The sequence below is a fragment of the Epinephelus fuscoguttatus genome, linkage group LG8, assembly GCF_011397635.1.
Source record: "Epinephelus fuscoguttatus linkage group LG8, E.fuscoguttatus.final_Chr_v1".
Taxonomy (NCBI): Eukaryota; Metazoa; Chordata; class Actinopteri; order Perciformes; family Serranidae; genus Epinephelus; species Epinephelus fuscoguttatus.
Genome location: NC_064759.1, coordinates 31520256 through 31548071, shown reverse-complemented (window position 1 = coordinate 31548071; position 27816 = coordinate 31520256). Strand labels below are relative to the sequence as shown.

Here is a 27816-nt window from a genome sequence, read left to right as displayed (position 1 = left end):
TGCGCAGCTGACCGCACACAGGACCACCACACTAACCGACAAAAGTTGGGATAAACTTTCACTACACTTTGTCTCAATTAGTCCAGTCTTCCAAATGTTTCTCTCCTTTCTGTTAGAAGCGGGCGTCGGTGGTTTTGGCTGATAGAAACAGTCGCTGGAAACTTTGCTGCTCTTTTTTTTCCCTTTCTTCTTTCTCTGAGGTCAGTAACCTGTGAAGAGAGCAAAAAGGATTTACTGCAAACTGGGATTTATCTGTGCTAGCGTTTAAACAGTATTGTCGCCTGTCTTCGAGGCTCAAGTGTTTTTTGGGCTTTTATTATTCTTTAAAGTGGACTAAAGAAAGATATTTGTCACTAACGGAGGCCAGTAATCCACCTGCTGCAAGAAAAGACAGGTGAGTCACTTGTTTCAGTCCTGCAGTTTCATGCTGACTCTGAAAAGACACTGTTAGCGAGCTAGCTGCTTAATTTAGTAGCCTACCATTAAATGTTTAAAGTTTACCTGGCTCTAGGCAATGAACACTAGGTTTTTAGTAGCTGTTTGAAATTAAATATAAAGTAGCCAGTTTATATAATTTTATTTACGTCACCATTACAGTTTATCGTGCTGAACCTTTTTAATGCTCATTAGTCTGTTAAGCCTGTTCAACCATCTCCATCTTAAGACCTCTGCAGTCTAACTTATATTGATTTTACAGGCGTTTAAAATATTGTTGCCTGTAAATTGCACTGCTTATTGATATACAATAGGACTTAAAGTTTTATATAGCTTTTATAGATACACTTTAACTCCCTATAATAATGCCTCTGTGACCATTTGCTCCCAGTGGTGTCATACATGTATAACTGTGACCTCCTGTTTGGAGGACAGTGAATACTGTTACTACAAAAGTAATTTATTACATAGACTTAATACAATTGTGTTTTCACTGTAAGTTTCTTTATCTCAGAAATATTACATTACACTATGAGAGCTTGTTAGTAGATGTGGTGATCTGGATGGGTGGGTCTTTGTGTGTGTGTGTGTGTGTGTGTGTGAATTAACGAAACACAAAGCAAAAACAACTACTCTGAAACAAACCTGTGATGTAACCTGTTTGTACTTCAGAGCATATCGATCAAAAATTTAAGTAATATTATTTGTTGTAGTGAGTATGTGTAGTATTATGAATTAGTGTTATAGTATGTAGCAAACCTAAACTTAATAACTTTTCAAGCTTTATATTTTATAAGTCTGTCTAACTCAGGGATATGAATCACCAGACGCCCCACAATATGGATATGATACTCTCATAACATTAGGTTTTCAGTCTGTTCATCTCACTTCAAAAGCTTGGTTTGCATTTGCAATATTAATACTTTTTGTAACTAGAAATTTGTACTTGATGTCCATGTATTAATACAGTATCCTCATGCAAAATATTGTGATCTTCCCCCTCCTAACCCGAATCTGGTTAGCTTTTTGACAGATGTTTATTGAAACAAATGTACATTTTACCTCCAATATTGTGTTTGTTTTTCACTTAAGACCCTCAATATTATATTACCAGGCAAAAGTGACTGCCAAGGGCTCAGACCACCTGCCCTGAGGAGTCAAGGAGACTAGGAGGAAGGGAAGAAAGGAAGGAAGGAAGGAAGGAAGGAGATACATCGTTCTCTATTGTTGCTGTCTGCTTCCTACTGTATCCAGATGTATGCTGAGAAAGTTGTGACGGAGGGGAAGATGGGTGAGTGCACATGTTACATACACTGTTGTTCTTGCACTCATTCTTCACCCCTCCTCTACACACACACACACACACACACACACACACACACACACACACACACACACACACACACAGAGATTAAAATGCTGTGCTGGTCATGCTGCAGCTCATGTTGCCTGTTTTCTGTATTTGGGACCAGACATCAGTCCACTTGACAGTTAACCATTAACTGGTTTGTTCAGAGCTGACTGGCTGTCTCTCTCCGATGATCTCTGGCTGTATTTTTGAAGTTTGTCTTTAAGCTTGGAAAACATATGAGTGGATTGGTTAACATATTTGTTTCATCCAATAAGATTTCCAACCCAGTTACACAATGTTGATAACTGGGACTGTGCTTTAACCAAATTACATGTACTTGCAGCAAATAGATTCAGAGGGGGAGGGGGTCACATCTCACTTAATATTCACAACATTTAGAACACTTGCATTTGCCCCTACCCCCACATGACAGCAGCAGAGGACTTCTAGTTTGACAAATTTGAAGACATTTACACCATAAATTGATGCAGAAAAGGCTCAAATCGGTGCATTACATTTAACAGAATGCAGGAAATTAAGTCTCTGATGCTCAGTTTTTTTCTGCCTGAAGACCCTGTGTCCCCCCAAAAATGTTGAAATGAAACCTATGCCCTTGCTGGCAGTCATAAACAAACTCACTGTACCCATGCTGCTGTCAATATGAAGCTCTCCTACCTCCAGCAAACACATCACCATCGGTAAACACCACATTTAAAAGGAAACCAGAGAATCCACATCTGTCCTGTTATGTGGCATGAGCTATAATGCTGTGTTGGAGGTGGTGGACAGATACAGTCAGGTCCATAATTATTTGGACAATGATACAGTTGTCATGATTTTGGCTCTGTACACCACCACAATGGGTTTTAAATGAAACGATGAATACCTGCTTAAAGTGCAGACTCTCAGCTTTCATTTAAGGATTTTTTCAAAAATGTAGTATGAACCGTGTAGGAATGACAACCATTTCTTCACACAGTCCCCCAACTTTAAGGGCTCATAAGTATTTGGACAAACTAACATAATCATCAATTAAACAGTCAGTTTTAATACTTGGTTGCAAATCCTTTACAGTCAATGACTGCCTGAAGTGTTGGACACATAGACATCACCAGATGCTGGGTTTCTTCCCTGGTGATGCTCTGCCAGCCCTTTACTGTAGCCGTCGGCACTTCCTGCTTGTGTTTTGGGTGTTTTGCCCTCAGTTTTGGCTTCAGCAAGAGAAACGCATGCTCAGTTGGATTCAGGTCAGATGATATGACTTGGCCATTGCAGAACATTACACTTCTTTGCCTTAAAAATGTCTTTGCTTGCTTTTGCAGTATGCTTCAGGTCAATGTCCATCTGCACTGTGAAGCATCGTCCAGTGAGTTTTGAAGCATTTGGTTGAATCTGAGCAGATAATGGTGCCCCAAACACTTCAGCTTTCATCCTGCTGCTTTAACCCATTTAAAACCCATTGTGGTGGTGTACAGAGCCAAAATGATGACAACTGTATCATTGTCCAAATAATTATGGACCTGACTGTATGCAGCCTTATGACTCCTAATGACTTTACTGTTAATTATTATATGATGCTGTTATGGAAGTAAAGATAAGATTACTTGCTCTATTTTACTGTTGCTAGAAAGCACTCCTGTCAGTGTGAACTGTGTAACTCAAATGCTGGCCACTTTATAGAGACAATAAATTCACCTTTTATATGTTTTTACCCATAACCCCGCCAGACAACAGCACACCTACCTTACGTTGGGACAAGTTGAGTGCCAGTACGATGAAGCCAGTAGTCTTCCATCAAGTTTTAGTTGAAGACTGACATCATCTCTTTGTCTTCTGCTGTTGTCATTAACAGGTTTTCTTGGTGTCCTTGCTGTGCTGTAACTTACGCTCTGTGTCTGTACATGTTCAGCTTAACGTTTGGTTTTGTAGTTTCTGACTGAAGGGAGTTCACCCAGATGCAATGAATCAGGCACCGTCTTTGGTGTGTGTAATTACAAGAGAAACACAGTCTCGCCAAGGAGGGGCACATATGGTGTGGCTTATTTTGTGTGAGTCTGTGCTCGGATTAGGTGGGACATCATCTGTTTTCAGAAACAAGCTGTGTTTACCTTAAGTGTGACACACGTGTGAGCACGTACAGAGACACAGATATGCACGATCACACATAAACAGTCCCATCACACAGGGCAGGGTGTATTTCTAATCTAACTAATATTTACGGCACAGTATGGTTATGTTTATTTTTACTTTTCTGCCATGACAACCACTACAAGTATGAGTCAGAGCTGCTGTTTTGTCTTCATCTCTGTGTGTGCGAGGTTTTCCTCTGCTTCTATACTGTTATCTTTGCTTTACACCACTCTTACCACATTGAGATTCACATCAGTCTACTCAGGAAGGAAAGATTCTTGAGTATTCAGTTTGAAGTCCTTTTAACTCCTTTTGGTATTCAGAGTCTGAAAATCTGGCTGTCCTGGTTTGACACTAATTTCCTAAGGTCCAAATGTCAGTGCCTTTAAGAGGACAAAGGATCATTCACCAGATGCTGACTTTGCAGTGAGGTGTGGAGTGGGTCAAGAGACCTGATAGACATAATCCTAATATGTAAAACAACAAAACATGGTACATGCACATCGGCTTCTGTTTTCAAGGTCAAAAATTAACTTTCATGACAAATTTTTAGCACAAACAAGAGGCCATAAAAGTGATATTAATGAAATTAAAGCAGTTACTTGTTTGCATGTCAGACCCATCTTCATGACAACAGGGCAAACTGTGAAAAAAAGGTTAAAATCATCATGGCGTCAACAACAATCAACAACAATTACTCCTGGATAGACAACTGGTCATTAATTTAATTGTGGCGATATTTGATATCAGCAGACTTTTACTGCGTTTACTTCTTTAGTAAATTTAGTAATTTCAGCAATAACTGTAAGATATAGAGTAAAACATGGTGGCCTTACCTATCTGAGGTTTCTGCTGTGCTAATTTTATGTACTGTGCTGCTTTGCTAGTGTCTTTGATAAACCAAATTTTAGCCACCCCCAAAAAAGAAATATCAGTTTAAGTGAATGCTATATTGTTATTTTCACCGCTGTACCCTACAAACTAACCAATCGAGGTAGACCAAGTTGACCAGGTAGACCAGCAACTTCATTTGTTAATTCATTTTCTGTGTCCGCTTATCCTTTTAGGGGGTTGCGAGGGGGCTGGAGCCTATCCCAGCAGACACTGGGTGGGAGGTGGGGTACACCCTGGACAGGTCACCAGACTATCACAGGGCTGACACATAAAGACAGACAACTGTTCACATTCACAGCCAATTTAGAGTCACCAATCAACCTGCATGTCTTTGGACTGTGGGAGGATGCTGGAGTACCCAGAGAAAACCCTGAAAATGGGGAGAACAAGCTTCACATGGAGGAGCTCCCCCACCCCAGGGTTCGAATCCCCCTCCCCAGGTTAGAACCAGGAACCCTCTTGCTGTGAGACAGCAATGTTAACCACTGTACCAATGCACCACCCCAACTCCAACTCCTGTGTTTTGCGAAGAAAAATTACTGCTTTTGTCAATGGAGTTTGGTGGCTGAGAGAGAATGGCGTCAGTTCTCTGTGGGAAAGGGCTGTCTGATGGCAAGGTAAAGCGGTGAAAATCTTTAAAATGTAGCGCATACCCTTAACTGATGTTGGTTTTTTCAGGTGAGCCTTTTTGTAGGTGGCCAAAAACAGACCACCTGAGGCAGCGTTTACTCAGTGCTGTTTCGATTTATCTACGTGACACAGAACGTTTTTACCCAGAAGTTACTGTAAACAAACATTGTGATTCGGTTTTACAGACCTTGAGTTTGGATTGATTTGTCTGATAAACCTATATGACCAACACTGAAAAAGAAGAGTGCCAGAGGGTTCACCACAGGGAAATAGACTTCTACTGCTTCTAGCCATGACTTCTGAGAAACCCTTTTCTGTTTATAAGTTTTTCAAAGACAAACAGTTACAGTTTGTCACTAGCATTTTTGAAACTTCTGAAACTAAAAAGCTTTCATATGAGAAAAATACCATATGATGTGTTATTTCTTTTGTATCTTAAATTACAGATTAACTTATCATTTAGTAGAAAACTTGGCTGATTTATCCAACAAAGGGATTGTTTTGCATAATGTGGAATGTGTTGTCTGTGCATTTTGTGCATTTTTTCTCCCAATGTTGGTGAGGGGAGGAAGTGTCCACATATCTCATCTGGTACACAGCTGCTTTGCTTCACCCAACAGTGTGTTGCTGGAGGGGGTGGGTGTGATGCGTGCAAAGTTAAGGGTATCCCTCCCAACATCCCAGTGAGTGAGTCATGACACAGTTAACCTTTTCCATCCTGCTGTTTCTGTCTGGTCATGTGACTCATGGATGAGGACAAAAATAACCCAGAATAAAATGTATGTATATACAGTGTGTTTGTGTGGATGGACCAGAAACAGAACGTGATGACTAATTCGTACCTCTCGTGCCAGCATTATTTACCACCTTAGCAACAAACCATGACAACAGACTACCCAGTCACGCTGTGGAAGCCCTAAATGTTCACCACAGGTTGTGAAATATTCCTGGTGGACAACAAAAACAGTGATGTATTGTGTACCATATTGTATACCATCTGTTGAAAATGCATATTTTACTGTGCATAAATTGAGCATAAGTAAGTTTGTTGTTTACAATTTTGAAGAAAGTATAAGCGTTTCTCAGTTGATCACATCTTTTGGTCAAGTTGTCAAATTGCTATTGGTTTTTAAATGAATAGGCTGTAAGTAAACTTGACTATTTGTGTTTCCAAAAGCCAAAGATGATGTCCTCCAATGTATTGTTTTGTCCACAACTCAAAGACATTCAGTTTACTGTCAGAGAGATGTACAGAAAACCAGAAAATATTCACAATCACGAAGCTGGAATCAATTATCATATTAGTTAGCAATTAATCTAATAGTTGACAACTCATTGATTTATTAATTTATCGCAGCAGCTCTATTGTAGATAGAGTAATGTTGCCATCAACTAACTAGTATAACATTCCATCAATACTTACTTCAGCAATGGAGTGATGTTGTACTGTATATCGTCATGGCTGTGATTCGGTCATAGGCACAAGGCCGCAGGCCGTAACTTCGTCCAGTTGGGCTGATAAACCTGGATGTTGGCACAGCCGAATTCAGCTTCCACTCTATCTCATCCTCATCAGTAATAATAATATCCATCTTCTTGGTGTAACGCTATAGTGTCAGTTTGTGTCAATGTAGCGGGTGTGACAGTTGGTTAATTAACAATTGTATTTATATTTATAACACCTGTGAGCAGAGTGATTTTACTGTTACATGTCCCAGTGATGTTGTACTCTATATCAGCGCTCATGGAATGCCTCTTGTCCAATCAAATTACTCGGTCGGAACTAACTGTTGTATAAAATACAATAACACACTCACTGTCCAATCCAGTTTCACAACTCTGACTCGCAGTGGTGAACCCTGTTTTAATCTTAAAACATAATGCGAAAGCTCTACAGTGTTCATGTTATTATAATACATCTTATTTGACAACATTCAGTGAACTGCAATCACAACTGTCTACCAACTTTTACTATTGCAGTACTCACCTTCACATAATACCAGAGTGATTTCAGAAGAACCCTGACTCATGACACACACATGCAGACACACATACACACGGCAGAGGGTGGTCTCAGGTAGAGGTGGACACAATAGAGTGCTTGTTCTGCCCTGCAATTTAATTGGGAAGAGTGCTGTGTTGGGGGAAGAGATCGGGAAAGAAAGAAGAAGAACAGAGTCTGTGAGCAAGGGTGGTGGGCAGCACTAGTGTAGGTGTGTATGTGCTGGATTTGAGGAAATGTTGGGGTATTTCCTGGAAAACACAATCTGAAAGAATGAACAGGAGCCTGGAATGCCCCTCAGATAACATGTCCATTGGCATTTATCAGATACTCATTGTCTTCACTCCTTTTTCTCACTCTCACATTTTTCTGCTTTAGTTCTCCTCGTTGCTCTCAGACCTTTGGGTCACTTATAAATCAGATTTTTTTACAGTCCAAGAAACATTAACATCATTATCATGCTGACTGAATGTTTGTTAGTCTGAGGAAGTAAGGGGGAAGGGAGGACAGGTACCGAAGAGGAGGAGGAGGAGCAGACAGGAGGCACAAAGAGGGGGGAAGAGGAAGAAGAGAGATGGGTACAGAGGCAGATGCAGACAAGAGGCAGGTAGAGTTAGCCAGGGGGAGGTTGCAGTGTAGAGGGAGGGAGCAGATGTGAGGAGATAGCTTAGAAGGAGGTTAGGGTCAGTGGATTAGTAGGTCTACCCAGCTATCCTGTTTCTTGATAACAACATAGAAATTCGGCAACAGTGGGACCAAACAGTGTAAGTGGTCCTCTACAACACTGGTTCCTTGTCATTCCTGTAGTTGTTTACTTGCACAGCTCGGGACACAAGACTCAGGAGTCTACACATAAACAAAGAAAACTAACTTTGAGTTGATAACTGTTAGTGCCTCATAGGGATGTCAGTTTCAGGTAATTATGCTTTTGACAGTCCTTAACCCATTAACCAGTAATTAACTGCCTAATTTTGAAGAAAAAACAATGACATGAAATACAAGAGTTGCCAGGGCTCAACATTAACACTTGCATGAGGTACGTAAACTCTGTCTTCTGGCAGGTGGAACACCTCATGCAGTTGTCTGATCACGCAATGAAAAATAAATGTCACATAAGTTGAAACATTATCAGAAAATAAACTGAGTACGTTATCACTGAAGTGGAGCTTTTCCACTTGAGCTTCATGTACAAGTCTGTCTCACCACTGAGTGTTGTTGAGCAGGACTGATGAGAACACACTGGACACTTTAGAAGTTAACTCTGAAGTTAACAATGTCATCCACGACATAACGTTATAACATTAAATATCTCTGGAAGGCTGCATGCAAGAGAGACTTTTTTTTTAGCCCAGAAGCTAATGCTAACTGTTGTGCCATTTCAGTGATGACATCCCTTTCAGAAGCTTTGTAATTCATCTTTGAACTGCAGTGTCTTTGTAAAATATGTCCATAAAGTTAAATCCGACACTGAATGTCCTCTGTGATTATTAATCCGTCTTTCTGTGTCGAACACAGTTATTGTTGCTGTCCATGATGCCTTTGTTGAACCAGTCAGAGGCTGTGTTCGTGTCTGACTGTAGCTATCGGTAGAGTATAAGGCAAGTAGCTGAGATGTGCTGGGTTGTGGTAGTCAACTCCCAGAGGTTGCAAGTGGGCTCTCTCAAGCAATTAGTGGAGTGTGTGTTTGCGTGTGTTAACAAATTAACCTGAAGACTCACATGCATGACTTGTTAAATGTTGACCAACCCCAGCATTGCTATGCCCCCTTTAAAGAGGAAATGAAAAATGCCTCTTCACTAACTGATGTAGGTACTATCCTGAAAAACTGTCCAGGAGCACAAAACAACTTTCCTTTGTACATTTACATATGATTTCTTTCCTTCAACTGTTTTTAAAGAAAATAAGATTGAGAGCATGTCGGAGGTAGGCCTTGGCAGGAAGGAAACTTGGCATGTAGAGTGTTTTCTTTGATTAGAAAGGAAGACTCATATACTTACAGTATCTCCAGTTGTTTCCTTGCACGTTGACGGAAAGTATTACTATTGCACTCCTGAATGTCTCATGCAGTGTAATAAACATAAGTCCACTTACTTCCATAGCAGCTCAGTTTTCCTGCTCTTTTATAACAAAAATATCAAACACAGACTTTACAGTCAATAGCTAATATTAATGTACATAACCTAAGGTTACGTTTGTCCTTTCAGCAGGGACACCATATTTTTTTCCTTTAGCTTCCATAGCTTAGGGGCCTGGTGTTGTGCATGCTGGCTTACCATCACACTGTGATGGCTTACTTGAATACTTATACAGTATTTAATGCAGCCATGTTATTAGCAACACCTTTGTTATTCCTGACAAGTCAGCACCTGTTAGGCTAAAAAAACATACTTACTGGTGATGACACATAAATCTAATAGCTTTACCCAGCTTCAGCAGCCAACATAAATGTATGGATGTCAGTTAACTTCCTGAATGAAGACAAGACTGATATCATAATATTTGGGGCAAAAGCCCAGAGAGAACAACTGTCTCTACACCTTCAGTCATTAGCTCTCCATACCACGGAGCAGGTCTAAACCTTGGGGTTATCTTGCACTCTGACCTCAGCTTTGAATCGCACATTAGATATGTTATTTCTCAGGCTGTCACGGAAAAACGTACGCATTGTTGCCTTTGTTACCTCTAGGCTTGACTATTGTAATGCTGCCTTTTTTGGTCTACCCAAAAGAGCTGAGACAGAGAACACATATAACTCCTATTCTTAAATCACTGCATTGGCTGCCTATCAGATTAAGAATTGATTTTAAGATTAGTTTTCAGTAGTTTTGAAATCACCAAATGGCCTGGCACCAGCTTATCTCTCAGACATGCTTCTTAGATATGTGCCTCTCTCAGTTCCTCTACTGCTAGCATGCTGGTTGTCCCTAGGATTTCAACAAAAATTCATGGGGAATCAGTGTTTAGCCACTGCTGCTCAAGTCTACTTGAGCATCTTCAAAAGAAACCTTAAGACATGCTTTTAGCTTGGCTTTAACATAATGGTACATTTATTGCCCCTGTTTTTAAATCTTGTCCTTGACATTTTCTACTTTTTTTGTATGAATTTGTTATTTTAAATGTTATTTATTTTAAATATTTTATCACTTATTGTTGTGATGTCTAGATATTCACTTGCAATTCTCTTTTTGAAAGGGCTGTCTGATGGCAAGATAAAGTGGTTAAAATCTTTTGAATACAGCACATACACTTAAACTGACTGAACATCTCACTTACTTTTTCTGTGCTGTTTTAATCCTACTCTGTGAAGCACTTTGGGCTGCATGATTGTATGAAGGATACTATGTAAATAAAGTGTGGTTTGATTTGATTTGATTTGTTTTAATTTGATAAGCAGAAGTGTAATAAGCCATAATTATTGACAAACATCCGTGTGGGTGTGCAGGACCTTTAAAGTGGAATGTTCATCAATATAATGAGCTCGATCTGTGACAAGGCAGAATGACTTCTGTGAAAAAGGCCTATTGGGTTTTTTTCCATTAATATAGCATGGTGGTTAGTGGCCACGTGAAGTTTTTATTGGAGTCATAAAGATTAAAGCAACAGATTGATGTGTGTCTGGGTCAAGAGATGTAACCTAGCCTCCTGTTTTTGTCTGCACTTTTGCTCTAACTGCTGCTGCTGCTGCTGCTGCTGCTGCTGCTGCCGCTGCTGCTGCTGATGATGATGACCGTTTGTGCAAATGGTTGTTAATGGGAAGTGAAATGAGTTGAGCTGTGTTTAATGATAAGATATGTGCCTGGCAGGCTGACAGCTCACATGAAGAGAGGATCTTTGTGTATTCAATAATATTTGCTCAGTTTCTAAATCTCGTCTCCATTCCTCCACACTAGTTCAAGGCAGCAAAAACAGACAGTAGAGGAGGAAAGCAAGAGAAAAGAGAGAAGAATGAAATATCAGTGGACCTTACTTACAACAGCAAAAACACAGGTGGAAACAATGAGATTAGTTTTGGCTCTGTACCATCATAAATGTCCTAGTAAACCATGACAGTGAGCCAGCATGAATGTTTTTTTTTATTTCATAATATGTCTGCACTGAAAATGTGTATTAACTCTAAGTTGTGGGACAGATTGATAAACTCTGCTCAGAGCAGCAACAGGGGCAGAGAGGGACATACTGAGAGCAACAGCCGCATGCATGTGCGCACACATATTGTATGTGCACACGGGGCAGACTTGGCACTATATCCTAGTTTAAAAGTTTGTTCTTGCTTTGTGGAGAAATGCTAGACTTTAGACTATTGATCGAAACAGTGTCATTTGTACTTTTCATTCTGTGCCAGGAAATGTGCAGCATGCCCCTTCACATGGGACAGTGAGCTGAAACCAGTCATTTTGCTGATGTTTGTTGTAGGGTGGCTTAGTTATCCAGATTAAATACTAGTCTCAACTTCTGCCATGTATTATTTTGTCAAATATTTGTACGTACATATATTTGTCAGCAGCAACACAGTTAACTTTAGTTCACTGTTATACTATTTGTTGTTTTGATTTCACCCAAGTCTTCTTCAGCCACCTGTGTTTGCTGCATGTGCATAATATGGCAGTTCATGTTTGTGTCTCTGTTTATATATACTGTCAAATAAGTGTATGTACATTCATGAATATGTGTGTGTGTCTGCAGGGAACAGGGGAATCTCCCTGACCTGTGTGTTGACCCCCTGCCGTGTGATTGGGGTGTGTGTGACACTGATGACCTTAGGAGCCATTGGAGCAGCTGTCTGGGCCGTAGGTCAGACCACACGCTTTTACACATACACACTTACATACACATATTTTCACCAAACATATGATTTGTAGATTATATTGTGTAGTGCTCACGATCAAAAATCTGATGATCAGTCTTTCATTATTTGTTAGTGACTGCTGTTTTTGTCACCCTTCTGTAGTTTCATACTGCACAATGGAGGAAGACACAGGACTGTATGATGGTGAGTCAAAGAGGACAGGGTGATGGTTTCAAATTCATGGATTTCTATTTACCAGTCTTTTACCAGATTTTAGGCACAGCTATACTTACAGGGACACATTTTTAGTCTTAATGTCTACAGAGGAGCTGTAACTTCTGATTATTATATTAAGAAAAATGCTACCTGAACTTGAATTACATATCTTTTTTATTTCCACAAGGGGGAAACAGTATGTGCTTGGTCCTGTTGGTTTGTTCGCAGAAATAAAACACAAAGTTTAACATAGACATTGAAATTTTTGTAAAGCACTTTGCATGAAAAATGCTATAAAACAAAGTTTTATTATTATTCCTATGGTATAATAAGATAATCAAGATGAAGTGACTACTATGCCGCATTTGATTTGTTTTTGTCTTGTAATAAATCCAGCGCAACCTTGTTTTTACAGCGGTGTGCTTACTGTTGCCATCTTACCTACTTTCTTACTACATTTAGCAACTTTTCTTCGAGACTCGCAACAAATTCAGCGACCATCAGGGGAAAAGCTAGGAATATATTCCAATATATTGTTTTCTAATTCATTCATGCATGCTGCTTGGAGTAAGAGCAGTCCACAGCTCTTTTGCCAACAGCTCAGGGTGTCTCCAAGTCAAGTCTTGCGGTATGACATCGGGTGAGAGGCAGGGTACACCCTGGACAGGTCGCCAGACTATCACAGGGCTGACACATAGAGACAAACAACCATTCACACTCACATTCACACCTATGGACAATTTAGAGTTATCAATTAACCTAGTCCCCAATCTGCATGTCTTTGGACTGTGGGAGGAAGCTGGAGTGCCCGGAGAGAACCCACGCTGACACGGGGAGAACATGCAAACTCCACACAGAAGGGCTCCCACACCCGGGATCGAACCGGCAACCCTCTTGCTGTGAGGCGACAGTGCTAACCACCACAACACCGTGCCGCCAAATTTTTTTCAGTCAAATTATATTTAAAGTTCAACAAAATCCAAAAAGAGAAGTTCATTTTTAATGTGCAATAAATGCATTATTTTTCCAGATTCAATGAGTTATTGTGATTAATAATTGTGATCTCAATATTGACCAAAATAATTGTGATAACAATTTTTGCAACAACAGAGCAGCCCTATGCTGTAGTTACCTGAGTGAAAAACAAATATAAGACAATTACATTTTTAAAAAGGTTCTACAGTAGCTAAAAACAAAAGTAGCTTCGCTGCCAATCAAAACAGACTCAGCTCAGAGGTGTAATGCACAAACAGGCAAGGGAAAGATATGTTTGTGTGCCACATGTTGCTGAACAGGAGCAGGATAGAAGCAGGTAAATATCTCTGGGCTCATTAAAAATAACATCAATCATCATCACAGTGAGAAAATGAAAATATACATTACAGATAAGCAGAAGTGCATACTATTGTATCCAGCTTGTTTTAAAAGTATCCCTATGTCATTCCCTGCAGTCCAGGTAAATTCTGCTGACCAGCGTCTCCGGGTATTTGACTCGACCCACAAGAGGTGGCGTCAGGTGTGTTCCTCCCCAGCCAATGAGCTGCTAGCTAGCATAAGCTGTGAAGAAGTTGGCTTTATCAGGTGAGATATTTTTACAGTTATATTGGTGTTTTTATGCAGCATGGTGTGATACAGGACTGAAGTGTGTGTGTTTGTTTTAGTGTGGTGAATTACTCAGTGACATCGGTGCCAGAGGCCAGTGGAGATGGCGGAGAGTTCTTCTGTGTCAGACAGCAGGAGCTCAGCTACAGCAAGAAAATCAAAGACTCATTGTTCCCATGGTAACAAACACCTGCCTATTTGATCCTGCACCTGTCTCACAGCAGTCTAACCTTCAACCACACTGTCTTCTCTGTTGGTCTTGCTGCCTTTTCTTTCACTCGTCTACTCGGTTAACACAGAGAGCACTGCTGTTTGGATGGTTTCTTTTCCTCTGTCAGGCTGTTACTAACTTTGTCTGTCTTTGTTTCAGTGACTGTGAGAGCAGGGAGGTTCTCACACTGTTGTGTCAAGGTAAGATGTGAGCTCAGATCTGCACTCCTTCTGTTTGACACACTGGCACACTTTATATTCAGATACCGTAGACCCACCGCTCATCTTTCAACACATGCTGGGCCATACACCTTGTTATATGTGTTTCTTACTCTTCAGCCTGCCAGCGTGTCTGTCAGTGTTTCTGTCCATCTTTCTGCTTAACTAACATTCAAATGAAGATATACTATGCAGGATTTTCCTAAAAAAAAAACAATGTATAGACTCATACAGAGGTAATCCCTCTCAGTCATCACTTATGACCCGCTAGAAGTGTGTGGGCCCTTTGTATGTTCCTCTTCTCTTCTGTCTCCGGGATGTTTATGGGTGTGTATCCCCCCAGTGCTCAGGTGAGGTCGTGGCTTTATGAAAAGGTAGTGACCAGGTGCCAGACTGTAAGCAGCAGGCATCCAAGACATACAGTGTTGAAAAACCAGAAACATAGCAAGGTGAAACACCAAACCAGAGAGAATCTGGGATTGTCTTAATTTTCACTGGTGAGTGTGTTTACAATCAGTGACCGACAGATTTGCATAGTACACCTTTCAACCCTGCTCAGACCAAAGATTTGCAACGAGACAAGTTGAAACTTGCAACTCTTCTTGTCACAAGCAATGCACCTGTCTGCAACGTTCTGAAAACCTGCCAGTTTATACCAGTGATATATATAGTATACTGTCTGTGGTTTACACCAATGCAACTAGACAAGACGGTGTAATGCCTCCACAGCAGTGACTCTGTATTTCAGTTCAAACTTTCGGCTTTTCAGGTAGAAATGGCTTCTGTCCGTTCACGCCACTGCAACTTTTTCCCTGCAACATTTGTGAGCTGTTTTGTCTCTTCGTGAATCTTTGGTCTGATCTGGTCTTTTTAGGTTTTTATGGCACTGGTTTTCTGTTCTTTCACTCACCCATTCTCATTCTTGTATACTCTGTCTTTCTCTGTTTCTATATATGTTTAAATCTTTCACCTACAGTTTACCAGGACAGTAAACTCTCTCTTCTGTCTCCTTGGCAGACTGTGGCAGGCGCAGTTTTGCAGCAGACCGCATAGTTGGAGGTGTGGATGCCAGGCAGGGCAGTTGGCCTTGGCAGGTCAGATTAGAGTATGATGGAGTTCATCAGTGTGGAGGAGCCATCATCTCAAATCGCTGGATTGTCTCAGCAGCTCATTGCTTTCGAGAGTGAGTAATCAAGCCTGGATTTTTACAGAAGTCAGGTTTTGTTTTTAAGCATGTGGTAGACTAATTGGATTTTTTTTTTTATTTTTTTATTTCATGCTAGGCGGTATCGAACCGTCAATCGCTGGCGTGTGCTGCTGGGCTCCATCTATAGTAAGCCAGTCAATGCCAACGTGGCGGAGGTGAACACCATTGTTTACCACAGCAGCTACCTGCCCTTTGTAGATGCTAGCATTGATGACAACAGCAGGGATATTGCTGTTCTGGCCCTCACCCACCCCCTCACTTTCAACGGTAGGTCGCACACAATGTCATACACAAATAATCACCTGATAATTTGATTAAATAATGACAGTGATTAGAGATGAGGACAAAGACATAGAGAGGACTAGGGGGACACAGAGAGTCAGACATTATGGTCATTCACCTGGTTTAGGTTTCCTGTTTCCAAGATTTGAGTCAGCAGGACAAAAGTTCTTTTATTCAACATAGTTATATATCAGCACTGAACAGGATGTAACCACCAGTACCTCCTGTGTGTCATGCTTTCTTATAAAGACTCCTCCAGTTAAATATTTACATGCTGATAATGAGAAAGTTACAGTAGTTCTTACGAGAGTCGTCTGTCTGTAAAGTTACTGTCATGTGTTGACACATGCCAAAGGATGAAGAGAAGTGTGATTTACACAGGCATTATACTGTTGGTTTGAGAAACAGAGGTTAATTCTGTGTTACAGTGTATGTCACAGCTCTGCACATTTCTAACAGTCTAAGAACTAAATAAAACTATATCAACATACTTAACGGGTTGTAGACAAATGACAAAATCTCAGTGCAGGTACAATGTATTACCATTACATCTGTCCAAAAAAAGACACACAGTGGCTCAAGTTTCTGACATGTAAATGAAACTTGATTTACAGCCATACTGAAACCAGCTCCAGATAAAGTAATTGTGTCCTATTATGCAACAGAAGACACTTGAAAAAGAAACTCTAAAAGGAATGATTCAGTGTGTCGTGTCTGACATCTAGTGTTTGGCCTTTGTAATTACAACCACAACATGAGGTCCACTGGAGTGCAAATAACACAAGCAAAGGATAGTCTAAGTCAAATGGCTCTCTGTACAATGCACTGTTTCAGTTTTGTTTATAGAGTAATAGAAAATCATGCAGTTAATAGCTTTAATCTCCTGTATTATTACTTTAAGTTACCTGTTTCATACATGTTTTGTTCATTAATTAACCCTTGACTTCAACAGCATGATTCAGTGAGACTTGATCTCTTTTATCCTGTGTACAGATGATAATAATTGAAAAGATATTACATAGAAATGGGAGCAGGAACCTAGAAATAGACTGAAGTGACAAAAATCTACAGTTTCAGTTCATTATTACTGTGTATGGTGTTGATGAATGGTGTTTCTTGGCCAGTGACTACTCCAGGCATCCATTTACAAAGACCAGGGCAGTCCACGATACAGAATTATGTCAGTTGAATCAGATTTGGTTGTTCAATATGTATTTTTGATGATTCGTTTCTTTTTTTTTCCATATACAGTTTGAGAGTTTGAATGGGGTTCAGCGGGATGTTGAGTGTGACAGCTGCAATCATGCAATGTAGTAAACTAACGCGCAAATGACAGATGGGATTTTTTTTCTTCTTACCAACACTAGATATCGAACAAAAGCAAGAGACTGTATGGTAGTATGTTTCTGTGAGCTGTAAATTCACCACTTCTAAGCAGAAGAGAGAAGATAACGTTATGTCAGAGCCTTACTGTGCAAAGTCTCTCCTCCTCTGGGCCACTGCATCGTGTCCACTGTTGCCTCTACCAAAGAGCAGCGTAAAACTCAAGAGCGCTTACTGTGTAGCAAAATCTTGGGGCCAAAACGTCTCCCGAAGTACACTGCAAAGCTCACTGATAAGTGAACAACAAAGAAACAACTGCTCAACTTAAACAATCTCAGTCGACTGAGGGGCCTTCAACTGATGATTTGAATCTCCGACTTTCATGGGAAGACTGAATGCAAGGATATAATAAGCTGGAACTTATTAATCTTCAGTGCTACTTAACGTGCTTAGAGTATTTAAGTGTTTGAATCCCTGATTAGGGACCCTGTCCTGACAGGTGTTGCAATAGTTTGGATGACTGTGTGTTTGATGGTGAAGTATTACTATGTACACAAGTTTACTAATATCTAATATCTATGCCTATGCTTGTGTCTTTTTGTGTAGAATATATCCAGCCTATTTGCCTGCCAGCATATGGTCAACGACTGATAGACGGACAGATGGGAACAGTGACAGGCTGGGGAAACGTAGATTACTATGGTGAGTCGACATTTCACTACAGCTTTACAATGTTTTTTGATGTTGGATGACACTGTTTGCATCATGTTTTCGGTTTGTTTGTCCATTGGTCTGTCCGGCGGTTGGTGCCAAGTTTTTAATGTTTTTGTTATTTCTCACTCGCAGGTATTCAAGCAGAGGTTCTCCAGGAAGCAAACGTCCCCATCATCAGCGACGCTGTCTGTAACGCTCCTGATTACTACGACAATCAGATCACCACCAGCATGTTCTGTGCTGGTTATGAGAAAGGAGGCACTGATGCCTGCCAGGTCAGAGTGTGCCTGTGTGTATGCATTCTGGTGTGTTTGGGTTTTTAATAAGTGAACTGCATTCTCTAATATGTTCTCATATGAAACTTTATTTAATCTGATGCTTGTTTTTCTGCATATATTCTGAATGCCTGTGTGTGCCCAATGCCTATACTGGGTTGACTGATATGTTATTGCATTCCTATTTACTTGAATTCCTGTTCATGCTTGCCTGAAATGGGTAGTTATAATGTGCGTGTGAACTGCTGTAATCGTCTGTGGTTTCAGGGAGACAGCGGCGGTCCTTTTGTGGTAGAAGACTGCCTGTCAAAGACCAGGCGGTATCGTCTGGTGGGGGTGGTGAGCTGGGGAATAGGCTGTGCCATGGCCAAGAAACCTGGCGTCTACACCAGAGTGTCCCGATTTCTGCCCTGGATATCTACGGCCATGAGGGTGAGTGACTGGACACTTTATTCTATTATACCTGTGCTTCTAATACTAAATGAACTGACTGCCAATAACTACAGAACCATAACTTGCTGGCATTAAGGCCATCTATAAACCACTTACTAACAACACTCCCACACTTTCATATGCAAACACGTGGCCTCATTCTCATGAACAAAAATATCATTTGGTGTGTTAAGCTGTAGTCTTTTAAACGTCAAAGCATTTCACATCACAACATATTTATATATAGCATTGAAAACAGAATGATCAGTAGAGGACAAGCAAATTTTTCTTCATACACACACACAAAACATGTAATTGCCAGATTAAGGAAACAAAATGTCTCAATAAAGTGTTGTACCATGACCAAATACACAAACGGTAATGCTCAGAGTAAGGATGTTTGAGTTGCATACAAAATTGGTGTTGAAGTTTTAGTAATCTACATCTATGTTTTTTTTTTGTTGTTGTTTTTTTTTTTTTTTACATAACAGATGAGTGTTTACTCATTTCTGCTCTCATGTGTCCCTTGCAGAACTATCAGAGCTCACCAGGGCTTCACAAAATGGCCCGGACATGAGGCTCCTGCTCCCATGTTTCCACTTTTTCTACTCTTGGAAAACAATATTAAAAGACTCTGACGATGTCAACAAGGACTGTTGGACGGGGGAATGAAATGTTGTGACGTTGCCCTCATATCACAGCTTCCAGATTCTCCTTCTTACCTAGATTTTCTTCTTGAACTTTCCACATGTTAAATGTCCACCAACTGCATCCATGTTAATAGATACTCTGTATGTCTGCAGAGATAGACAGACGGAGCAAAGAGTCACAGAAGTTTACTAACTTTTTTGTTATGAAGTTAACTGCTGATAAAAGCCAAAAGTCAAATAATATTAGAATAATGATACTGGATTTAAGATAGCAGATTGATAGAAAGCTACAGGTAAGAGGAAAAATGTGTATTTTGGATTTTGGAGTGAACTGTACCCTTAAAAATCCTAAATGTAATTACAAGGATTCAAACAATAAGAGACTTCCTCATGTAGAGGTTTTATCATGTTCTACATGAGTCACTTTCTTCAGTGACGGACTTCCTGCAGCCAGTGAGCACAGCAGGCCACAGTGAGTGCAGTGTAATAAAGATCAGTAAAGATCTTATGCAAACTCAACTCTTTTAGTACTTTTACTTTGTGCAACTTGAAGATGAGGGCGGACAGACAGAAACAATTAGAGATCTAAAATGTCAGTAATTTATAAGTGATGCTAATAGATAACTGAAACGTTCCCTGGTGAGCTTTATTTTGTAAAATCACAGCGCACATCAAGCGTCACACGGTAAGCATCTCATTTTATAATTAAACTCTCACAACGTACTTGTATGATACATGTTATGTCTTTTTTTTATGCAGTAGCCTGACTGTTGTTTGAAAATAATCATTCATGCAAGGTCTGTCTTCTTAAAATTCCCTCATGAACTGGTGAAGATGATGCATATATTGAAATCAGTATTTTGTCAATGTCTTGTAAATATTAGTCAATGTCTTGTTTATGTAGATGTGTATTTGAGACATGGTACAGATGTTTTCATGATCCACAGATCTTAAAGCCAAGAGTGCAATAACAACCCAAGTCATGTTCTCAGAAAATGTTTCTTTTACTGCAGCATGTATTGATCACCAAATTTGAAATGCTAATGATGTCTCATCCTATTAACTAGCAGGACTGTTTATACTCAGCCATGACCACTGTATAGTATTATATACTAAAACTTCCCCTCTGCTCCCACAGTCATATTTAACATAAACCACAATAAAGTATTTCAGCAGTATGCTAAGTTTGGGATCGTTACTTGCTCACTTGTATGGTTCAGATTACAGTTGTGTCTAGACACAAAGGGACAGCTATATATATTTATATAATCATTTGTCACTATATTTAAGCTCTCAAGACTATACTGGACTGTAAAAGAGAAGGGTTTTGACCCAATCTGCAAGTTATAAATTTTAAAGGGGCACTGTACAAAATTCAGAGTGTTTAATTTAAGTGCACATGGCCCCCAGCATGGAGGTGGTTGAGCTGGCCGGCAGCTAACAGTGGTATTTCCATAAACAGCACTGAACAACAGCAATGGTACTGACAGAGCTAACGGTGTCAGCCACGGGGAACCAATGGATGGGCACTACACAATACATCCTGGTATTACTGGTAACAGCCATATGAGCACAGTGCAAAGCAGTGGTGATGCACTAGCCAGTGGGATACACATAAGCATTAACATGTCACACACAGGGGGAATGTGACGACATTTTCTGCTCAGGGTGCCATTACTCTGCTCTATCTTTACAAAGCAAATGGTTGCTTGCTGCTATATTAATGCTCTGAATGTTACAGAGACCACCTTTAAGGTATGCATAGGCACAAAGATGACAGCACTCTTCTGATGAGCGCAGAATGTTTAACAGTATTTACAATACAGACATCAACATACATCATCAAAAATCAAATGTAAAGTTCTACTACAGTAGGTATTACTGAATCTGTATCCTTTACCTGGCCTATAGGAAGGATCAGATGTGAACACACTTAAACCCTTTCTGGCACTGATTTCTAGCTCTTGCCTAAATATAATGTACCCTCACCCATTCATAAAGTCCCAAACCATATTTCCACTTTCGAAAAATTGTTAATGTTTGTACATTTTTAACAATCATGATGTGTGCAAGAGACATAAATATTGTAAAATGCAAATTGTTGCAACGAGTATTGTATTCAAATAAAAACAACTTGCCCATAATCATAGTGTAATAACATAACAATTATTTATTTATTTTGTAATAAATCTTAAGTATTAACTGTACAGACTGCAGTAACCATTAATTATACCTTAGCATCAGTGGTGTAGTGGAGGGTATACGCAGGTATACGGGGTATGCCCACTTCTTTTTCTGGCCATTTATAGTATACCCACCTATCAGCCAAAAAGCCATTGCAATATATAGGAGAGTATACCCACTTCCTCCACGCTAACTGCCTATTCACTTAGCAGTACAACTATCTCATCAACTAACATGATGAGGTGCACACTCATCATGTTAGTGATGAGTGTGCACCTCTGTATCCTACAGGGACACAACAGACTGAATAGAGACAACCATCCTTTATTATATCAAAAATAGTAAAGGTAAAATGAAATTTCCTACATCGATATTCAGTAAATGTTACTGTACAAACTAGAAAAAACAAAAAGCCTTGCAAACACTGGAGTATAAATGACTATAAATAAAAAAATTGAACCCTTGTGAAAGCAGGGTTGTATTTAGAGTATTACACATATAGCTCTATTCAACCCCCCTAAGAGACTGACCTCTGAACTCTTCGTAACTTATCTTCAGAGTAACATGCCACATGACAAGACAACACAGGTTTCTTGATAATGATGAAACTGCTTCAAAGGAGCAAAAGGTTTCAGTCAAACTCAGCCAGATTAAGCGAGTGAAGCGTAGATCACAGAGCTGTCATTCTCTCCAGATTTGGACCTGAGGAGGAAATTATAATTTTTGTGAATTTTTAACCTAACTGTAGCCTTTGAATATGCTGATACAGTCACCACATACAGATGCTTCAGTCAAGCAATATTTTCATTCATTAACCCTTTTAATACTGAACAGAATAAACTGCGCAGCATGAGGCCTGTCGACATAGAAAGAATTTCATATGTGGGTTTTAATGACCTGACGAGAAGTTTGCATTCTGAGATTATTCACATATGTTTCACACGTTGGGGTTTTAAGGTGGATGCTGATATGCTAAACCAGATTACATGTTTAGACTGAACATCTGAAAAGTTGACAGATAAAAAAATGACAGAAAACATGAATAAACAATAATTCCAGTCATACTCTTAGCAAATTTTTTTTATTTCTTAGAGTTGTATGCTGTTTTCAGACTAAAAGTGATTCAGTGTGTTTCAGAGGTGGTGTGATTGCATATTCAGTCTTTGCAAAGATGCAAGTGATACAAATGTGTTCTTAGTGATGCAAAATGATTGGAAAAAAGTGCACTAATTTCAAAAGATTATTTTCAGTGGCCGGTCAAACATTTCTTTGGTGAGGAGGGAATATGCACTCATGACTCCAGTCAGTTATTATAAAATCTTACAGTCCTACTTATCAAAAAAGGGAGTTGTAGTTTTTTTTTTTTTTAAAAAAAAAAAAAAAACATACTGTATTCTTCATTCCTTCTTTAGTCACTTTGTTATTTAAGACTGCACAGTAACAGGTGACTACAGGCTTGACAGTGAGTAATAAGGTGCAGTGACATTATAGTGCTGTGATCAGGTCAACTTGGACAGTAAACCTACCTGGAGTCATGCGCTGATCTGCTGTTGTATGTGCGATGTGGGTTTCTGGGTGTAATGGTCACTGTTGAGTAGGTGACCTCATCTTCATAAGCCGAGGAGGCCTGAGGGGAGAGGAGGGAAACGACTTCACTCAAAATCTGATTGTTGTGAGTGGAAGTGTTACATTGAACATTACTGTTTGTGCAGCATATTTACATCATGTCCATGGCGTGACTTCCTCTGTGAATGGAGTGTGATGTCCGGAACAGCAATAACAGGTGGAGAAGATGGCGACACGTGGATGTTGGCATAAATGCTGTTAGATAGATCTTCAGAAGCTGAAGAGCTCGAGCCTCTCCCACTGAGCCTGAAGTCATACACAGGCTGCTGGAGCAGACATGACAACTCTGATTAAATTTTCTGCTAAATGTAAATGATCCATTTACGGTTTACTGTTTCACTGTAGATGCCGACTGGAAACCTGTCAGCATGTGCTTTGTCTCCACTAAACTTTCTGATGTTGCATAAGCAAAATAAGAAATTCAGGTTAGGAACAAAATTCCATAATGAGGAAACACCACAGGAAACTGAGATATCTTACTTCTTGAACTTATTGTTGGGACTCTTGCTAAACACCGAAAGTGCCATTATGACAGTTTATATCCTCATTTAAAGGCGTTTATGTCTACTAGTTGTGACTTTGAGAGGGAACTTAAAATCCCCCCAGAGTCCTTGTATGACACTAAATCATGAGATTTAATCAGATTACTGAGAGATTTAATGACTTATATGGGACGTACTCACTTTTTTCTCTGCATGTGTCCTCTGTTTCAGCCTACCAAGACAACAAAAACCAAAATAAATCAGTAAATATGGGGGAAAAAAGCATCAATGTTTGTCCACTAAAAAAAGAACATTCTTAATTGTTGCTCAATCTTCACTGTCACGTTTTAGAGAGGTGGTTCTGTAATAATGGGAAACCCAGCAGCTTTAAACTTCTATAAACTGCTGCTTAGTACACACATTTTCACTGACCATCCATTTTTCACCTTATTAGAGGTGAGCTGAAGAAAACTGTCAGTGTATGAAAAAAAGAACAACCATCATAACTCACAGTATATGTCTTTGCAACTACAGTCAATGAAAAATAAATGGAATTCTGTATCTATACTAGGCTTTTTGAATAGATACTAACGCTAAACGTTTCCCTTATTATTAGAGATCATCATTCAATATGTTAAAACACAAAACACGGCTCTAACTTTAACAAAACAAGCAACATAGTCAATATATTATTAATATACCTGAGCACAATGGCATGTATGAAAGTGGCAACAAAATGGAAATTAAGATGACACACATGGCACATGCTGTCCTACATGCAGCCTTGACAAAATCAGGTGAATCACATCAAAAAAGTTACACAACATGTGGAAAACGAGAAGGCTAACATTAATAATGACATGAGTCATTCAGTCACACTCCCTCCCCCCATCCTTCATTGACTCACCAGAGCAAAAGAAGAGCCAACACAAGTGTCAGCAAAACAGAGACTCCAATGCCAGCTACGACTGCGAGGGACCGACTGCCTGTGTGGTTAGATTACTGTTAGTGGAGTGGAAATCAAGCACTCTGCAGATGACATTTCTTGAAGAACAAAGCAGCATTGAGAAATAAATATGACACAAACCATGTGTCTTTTCTTCCATGGCAAGCAGCCACTCAGTTGAGTTGTTTTCCCCCACTGTGTTCCTGGCCTGGCAGAGGTAGAGTCCAGTGTGGGGCGCCTCCACAGAGGGGAGAGACAGCACCTGTCCTGAGCTCACATAGACCATGGAGCTGGAACTGGAAGCAGTACTCCTGTACCAGGTGTAGTTGTCTGTTGCAGGGTTAGCAGCACTGTGGCAGGTCAGATTTACACTGCTGCCCTCAACAACATACGGCAGGTCCATTGAAATGGTAATGTTCTCTGGGCGGTCTGAAAAAGAACAGACACTAAACATGATACCAGTTTTATTCTATAGTACTGTCGCTATGTCAAAAAGATAATCTACAGTGGTTCCCAGCCTGGGGGATAAATGTGAGGAGAACTGAAGAACTAAAAGAGGAAAAATGATTTGCATTATATACAGTACAAATTTGCCTGATTTTTTTCTGGCAGAGGGCAGAGTCTCAGCAGAAAAGTACATCACCACACATCACTAATGGGTCTTATGTGATGATTTAGAGGGATTACATCTGTCTAAGTTATGCATTACTTTTGAGGAAAATCCCACACAGTATAGCTTTAACCTTTGTAAGAACATTTTATCAGCACTTCCTCTGTCCTTACACCTTTCACTTTTTGACACATCTGACAGACAGACAGATAGTCAGACAGCCAAACTGGAGCAATAATAAAACTGAGAGGAAGTTGTGACATATGGTAATTGCCAGTTTCATGCTTTCAACTGTCACTTGACTGACACTCTCCTACTGTCCAGGGTGAATTTTTGACACCTCTTTAATGCAGCTTTAGAGCACAATAACCTGTGTGTGTCTAAACTGCGTGCCTCTATCCACAACAATGCACTTTCTGTAACAGACAGACATTTGAAATGAGACTTCTGAGTGTGACATGTCAGTGTACTTACACTGGACATCGAGGTGAACCTCAGTAGAGTTAATCAGGCTGGTGCCCCTCCTGCTGATGTTATTCCAGGCCTGACAGTAGTACAGTCCACTGTGGCTCGGCTGGATGTCAGAGATGGTGTGATTCTGTCCTGAGCTGATGAAGTGTCTGTCTTTATACAGGCGGTATCCACTTTGTGTCACAGGTGGGTTGGCATCACTGCTGCAGGTGAAAGTCACCGAACTTCCTTTGACGACCGATGGACTCATTGACAGTGTGACATTACTGGGAGCATCTGATTGAGAGATGTTTAGCCGCACAGAGTTGACATAGTATCAGTGAATCACAATGAAGTTTCGAGTGTGCTTGGGTTTAAAAGATGAATGTGTCACTGCATGAGGACAAAAATGCAAAGATACTAATTGAGGATGAATGGTAAGGAGGTATGAAGGCTGACTTAAAGGCTTTGTAAAAACAGAGACACAGAAACTTTGCATAACAACTTAAGATTTGAAATTTGCTTGTTATTTTCTACTTACACTGAACATTTAGAGCCACAGAGGCAGAGCTGGCCGCTTCTTGTCCCTGGACAGCACAGTGGTACCTCCCAGCATCCTCTCTCCCAGCTTGAAAGACTGGATTTGGTACATGTTGTCCATCTCTGAACCAGACAATGTTTACAGGTGTAGGACAACCCGACAAACATGTCAGACTGACTTTATCTCCCTCTGTCACAGTGCTCGGCTGCACAACAGTGGTCAACTCTGATTCAGAAACAGAAGCTGATTAATTTTTGTTACGTTTTAATTGATGAATCTTTTTCCCCCATTATTCAGTCATTACCTCTTACGGACAAACGAGCAGATGTTTTACTTCTCCATCTGTCGAGTGTTGTCGCAAAATGAAAAAAGTAACGTCCTTCATCATTGTGTTGTACATCGTTGATCCTCAGACTACAGTCACCCCAGGTGTTGCCCACATATTTAAAGTGGTCTGGGGGCGAAGGGAGTCCTGTGAGGTAAACCTGCCTCCATTTGCCGGAAAAAAACAGGGCTTTAGACCAGGCGACAGAAGTGACAATATGACCAAAAGGATAGTCATACTCGCACTTGATTACAACTGATGTCCCTTTCAAAGTACACTGGTCTGTGTAGGTCACTTTCCAGTTTCCACTCCACACACCTTTGGGTGAAAACAAAAAAGATACAGTCATGTATGAAATGTATTGATTGTTTTAAGAGTTTGATCACAGTTACCATTTTTCCAAGCATTAATTAAAAAAATGTGTTTCCTTACCTGGCATTATCACCAGAATAATCAGAATCAAACTTTCCATTGTTGAAATCAACCTGCAACATCATGACACAGGACACAGATCACTGTACAACCTGTTTACAGCAGAGAACAAAGTCAAAAAAGAAACTGTGTTTCTCAAAGTTCATAGTACTCACCAACTACAGCCAGCCGACTATTGCTTCGTACATTCCTGAGGATGATTTTGTGGAATGAAAAGCAGAAGTGGCAGGGCGTCCCCTCCCTGCTTCCTCCCATCATGTCATCATCATGTTCTGCATGCTGACTATATAAAGATAGAAAGCCTCACATAATATGATCTGAATTTGAACACACACAGGTGTAAAAGGTACCTGGGATGTGGGGAAACAAGCCCGGGACAATAGATCCATTGGTTATACAGTAGGCCACACTGCCAAGCCACAGCAAGCAACGCAGTACGCTTGGTATCCAACAGAGCACAGCTGGGACCGTGCAAAATAGCACCTGCAGTTTCTCCCACCGTGTCTCCAAATGTCTCACTAGTGTCAAGAGGACATGTTTAAAGTTAATTGAGGTGCATTAGATATATTATACTGCCATGTGCAATTGATAGTCAACTATAGTGATGGTGCAATGAACCACTGCAAATGCAATGGCTAGATGGTTTTATTTTCTGTCCTCTGATGTGTCAATGCTTCCTTGGACCACTGCAGGATTTTGGTGTTGAGCTCCTTCAGGGCTGACTGTCCCTGGGACAGTAAAATAAAGTTTGAAGTCAAAAGAACATGTGTTTGACAAAAAATAACTTTAACTTGCTAGCTTTTTCTCACAGCCTTGCTTAGTGGAAGGATTTTGCTCAGTTATCATCATGTGGCATGGCGAA

At 40.1% G+C, this 27816-nt stretch overlaps 2 protein-coding genes across 4 annotated transcripts; one reads left to right on the top strand and one right to left on the bottom strand.

The window, feature by feature from the left end:
- Window positions 1-17: 17 nt before the first annotated feature.
- On the top strand, window positions 18-22243 carry hpn (hepsin). Of its 2 annotated transcripts, none has more exons than XM_049583898.1 (13): window positions 18-394; window positions 1550-1726; window positions 12126-12233; window positions 12391-12432; window positions 13896-14025; window positions 14106-14225; window positions 14417-14457; window positions 15493-15658; window positions 15759-15949; window positions 17894-17989; window positions 18134-18276; window positions 18544-18708; window positions 19241-22243. In XM_049583898.1, exons 2-13 carry the CDS (start codon window positions 1690-1692, stop codon window positions 19283-19285), a joined length of 1284 nt encoding a protein of 427 aa, XP_049439855.1. In that variant the 5' UTR covers window positions 18-394; window positions 1550-1689; the 3' UTR covers window positions 19286-22243. The 2 variants fall into 2 exon arrangements, with proteins under 2 accessions (XP_049439855.1, XP_049439856.1); XM_049583899.1 differs by having other exon boundaries at window positions 1528-1726.
- On the bottom strand, window positions 21851-27145 carry LOC125893308 (B-cell receptor CD22-like). Of its 2 annotated transcripts, none has more exons than XM_049583896.1 (11): window positions 27110-27145; window positions 26955-27007; window positions 26502-26840; window positions 26198-26422; window positions 25681-25953; window positions 24738-25025; window positions 24558-24636; window positions 23852-23882; window positions 23264-23434; window positions 23069-23169; window positions 21851-22244 (listed from the first exon to the last, which is right to left on the bottom strand). In XM_049583896.1, exons 2-11 carry the CDS (start codon window positions 26992-26994, stop codon window positions 22193-22195), a joined length of 1599 nt encoding a protein of 532 aa, XP_049439853.1. In that variant the 5' UTR covers window positions 26995-27007; window positions 27110-27145; the 3' UTR covers window positions 21851-22192. The 2 variants fall into 2 exon arrangements, with proteins under 2 accessions (XP_049439853.1, XP_049439854.1); XM_049583897.1 differs by having other exon boundaries at window positions 23264-23431.
- Between the last annotated feature and the right edge of the window lie 671 nt (window positions 27146-27816).

Coding starts and splice junctions, on each gene's coding strand:
- LOC125893308 (XM_049583896.1), bottom strand. CDS start 26,994: ATGGAAAGTTTGATTCTGATTATTCTGGTGATAATGCCAG. Junction 26,841..26,954: donor TATTCTGGTGATAATGCCAG/GTAAGGAAACAC, acceptor TTTCACCCAAAG/GTGTGTGGAGTGGAAACTGG. Junction 24,637..24,737: donor CATGGAAGAAAAGACACATG/GTTTGTGTCATA, acceptor CTAACCACACAG/GCAGTCGGTCCCTCGCAGTC.
- hpn (XM_049583898.1), top strand. CDS start 1,690: ATGTATGCTGAGAAAGTTGTGACGGAGGGGAAGATGG. Junction 12,433..13,895: donor AGACACAGGACTGTATGATG/GTGAGTCAAAGA, acceptor CATTCCCTGCAG/TCCAGGTAAATTCTGCTGAC. Junction 17,990..18,133: donor GGGAAACGTAGATTACTATG/GTGAGTCGACAT, acceptor TCTCACTCGCAG/GTATTCAAGCAGAGGTTCTC.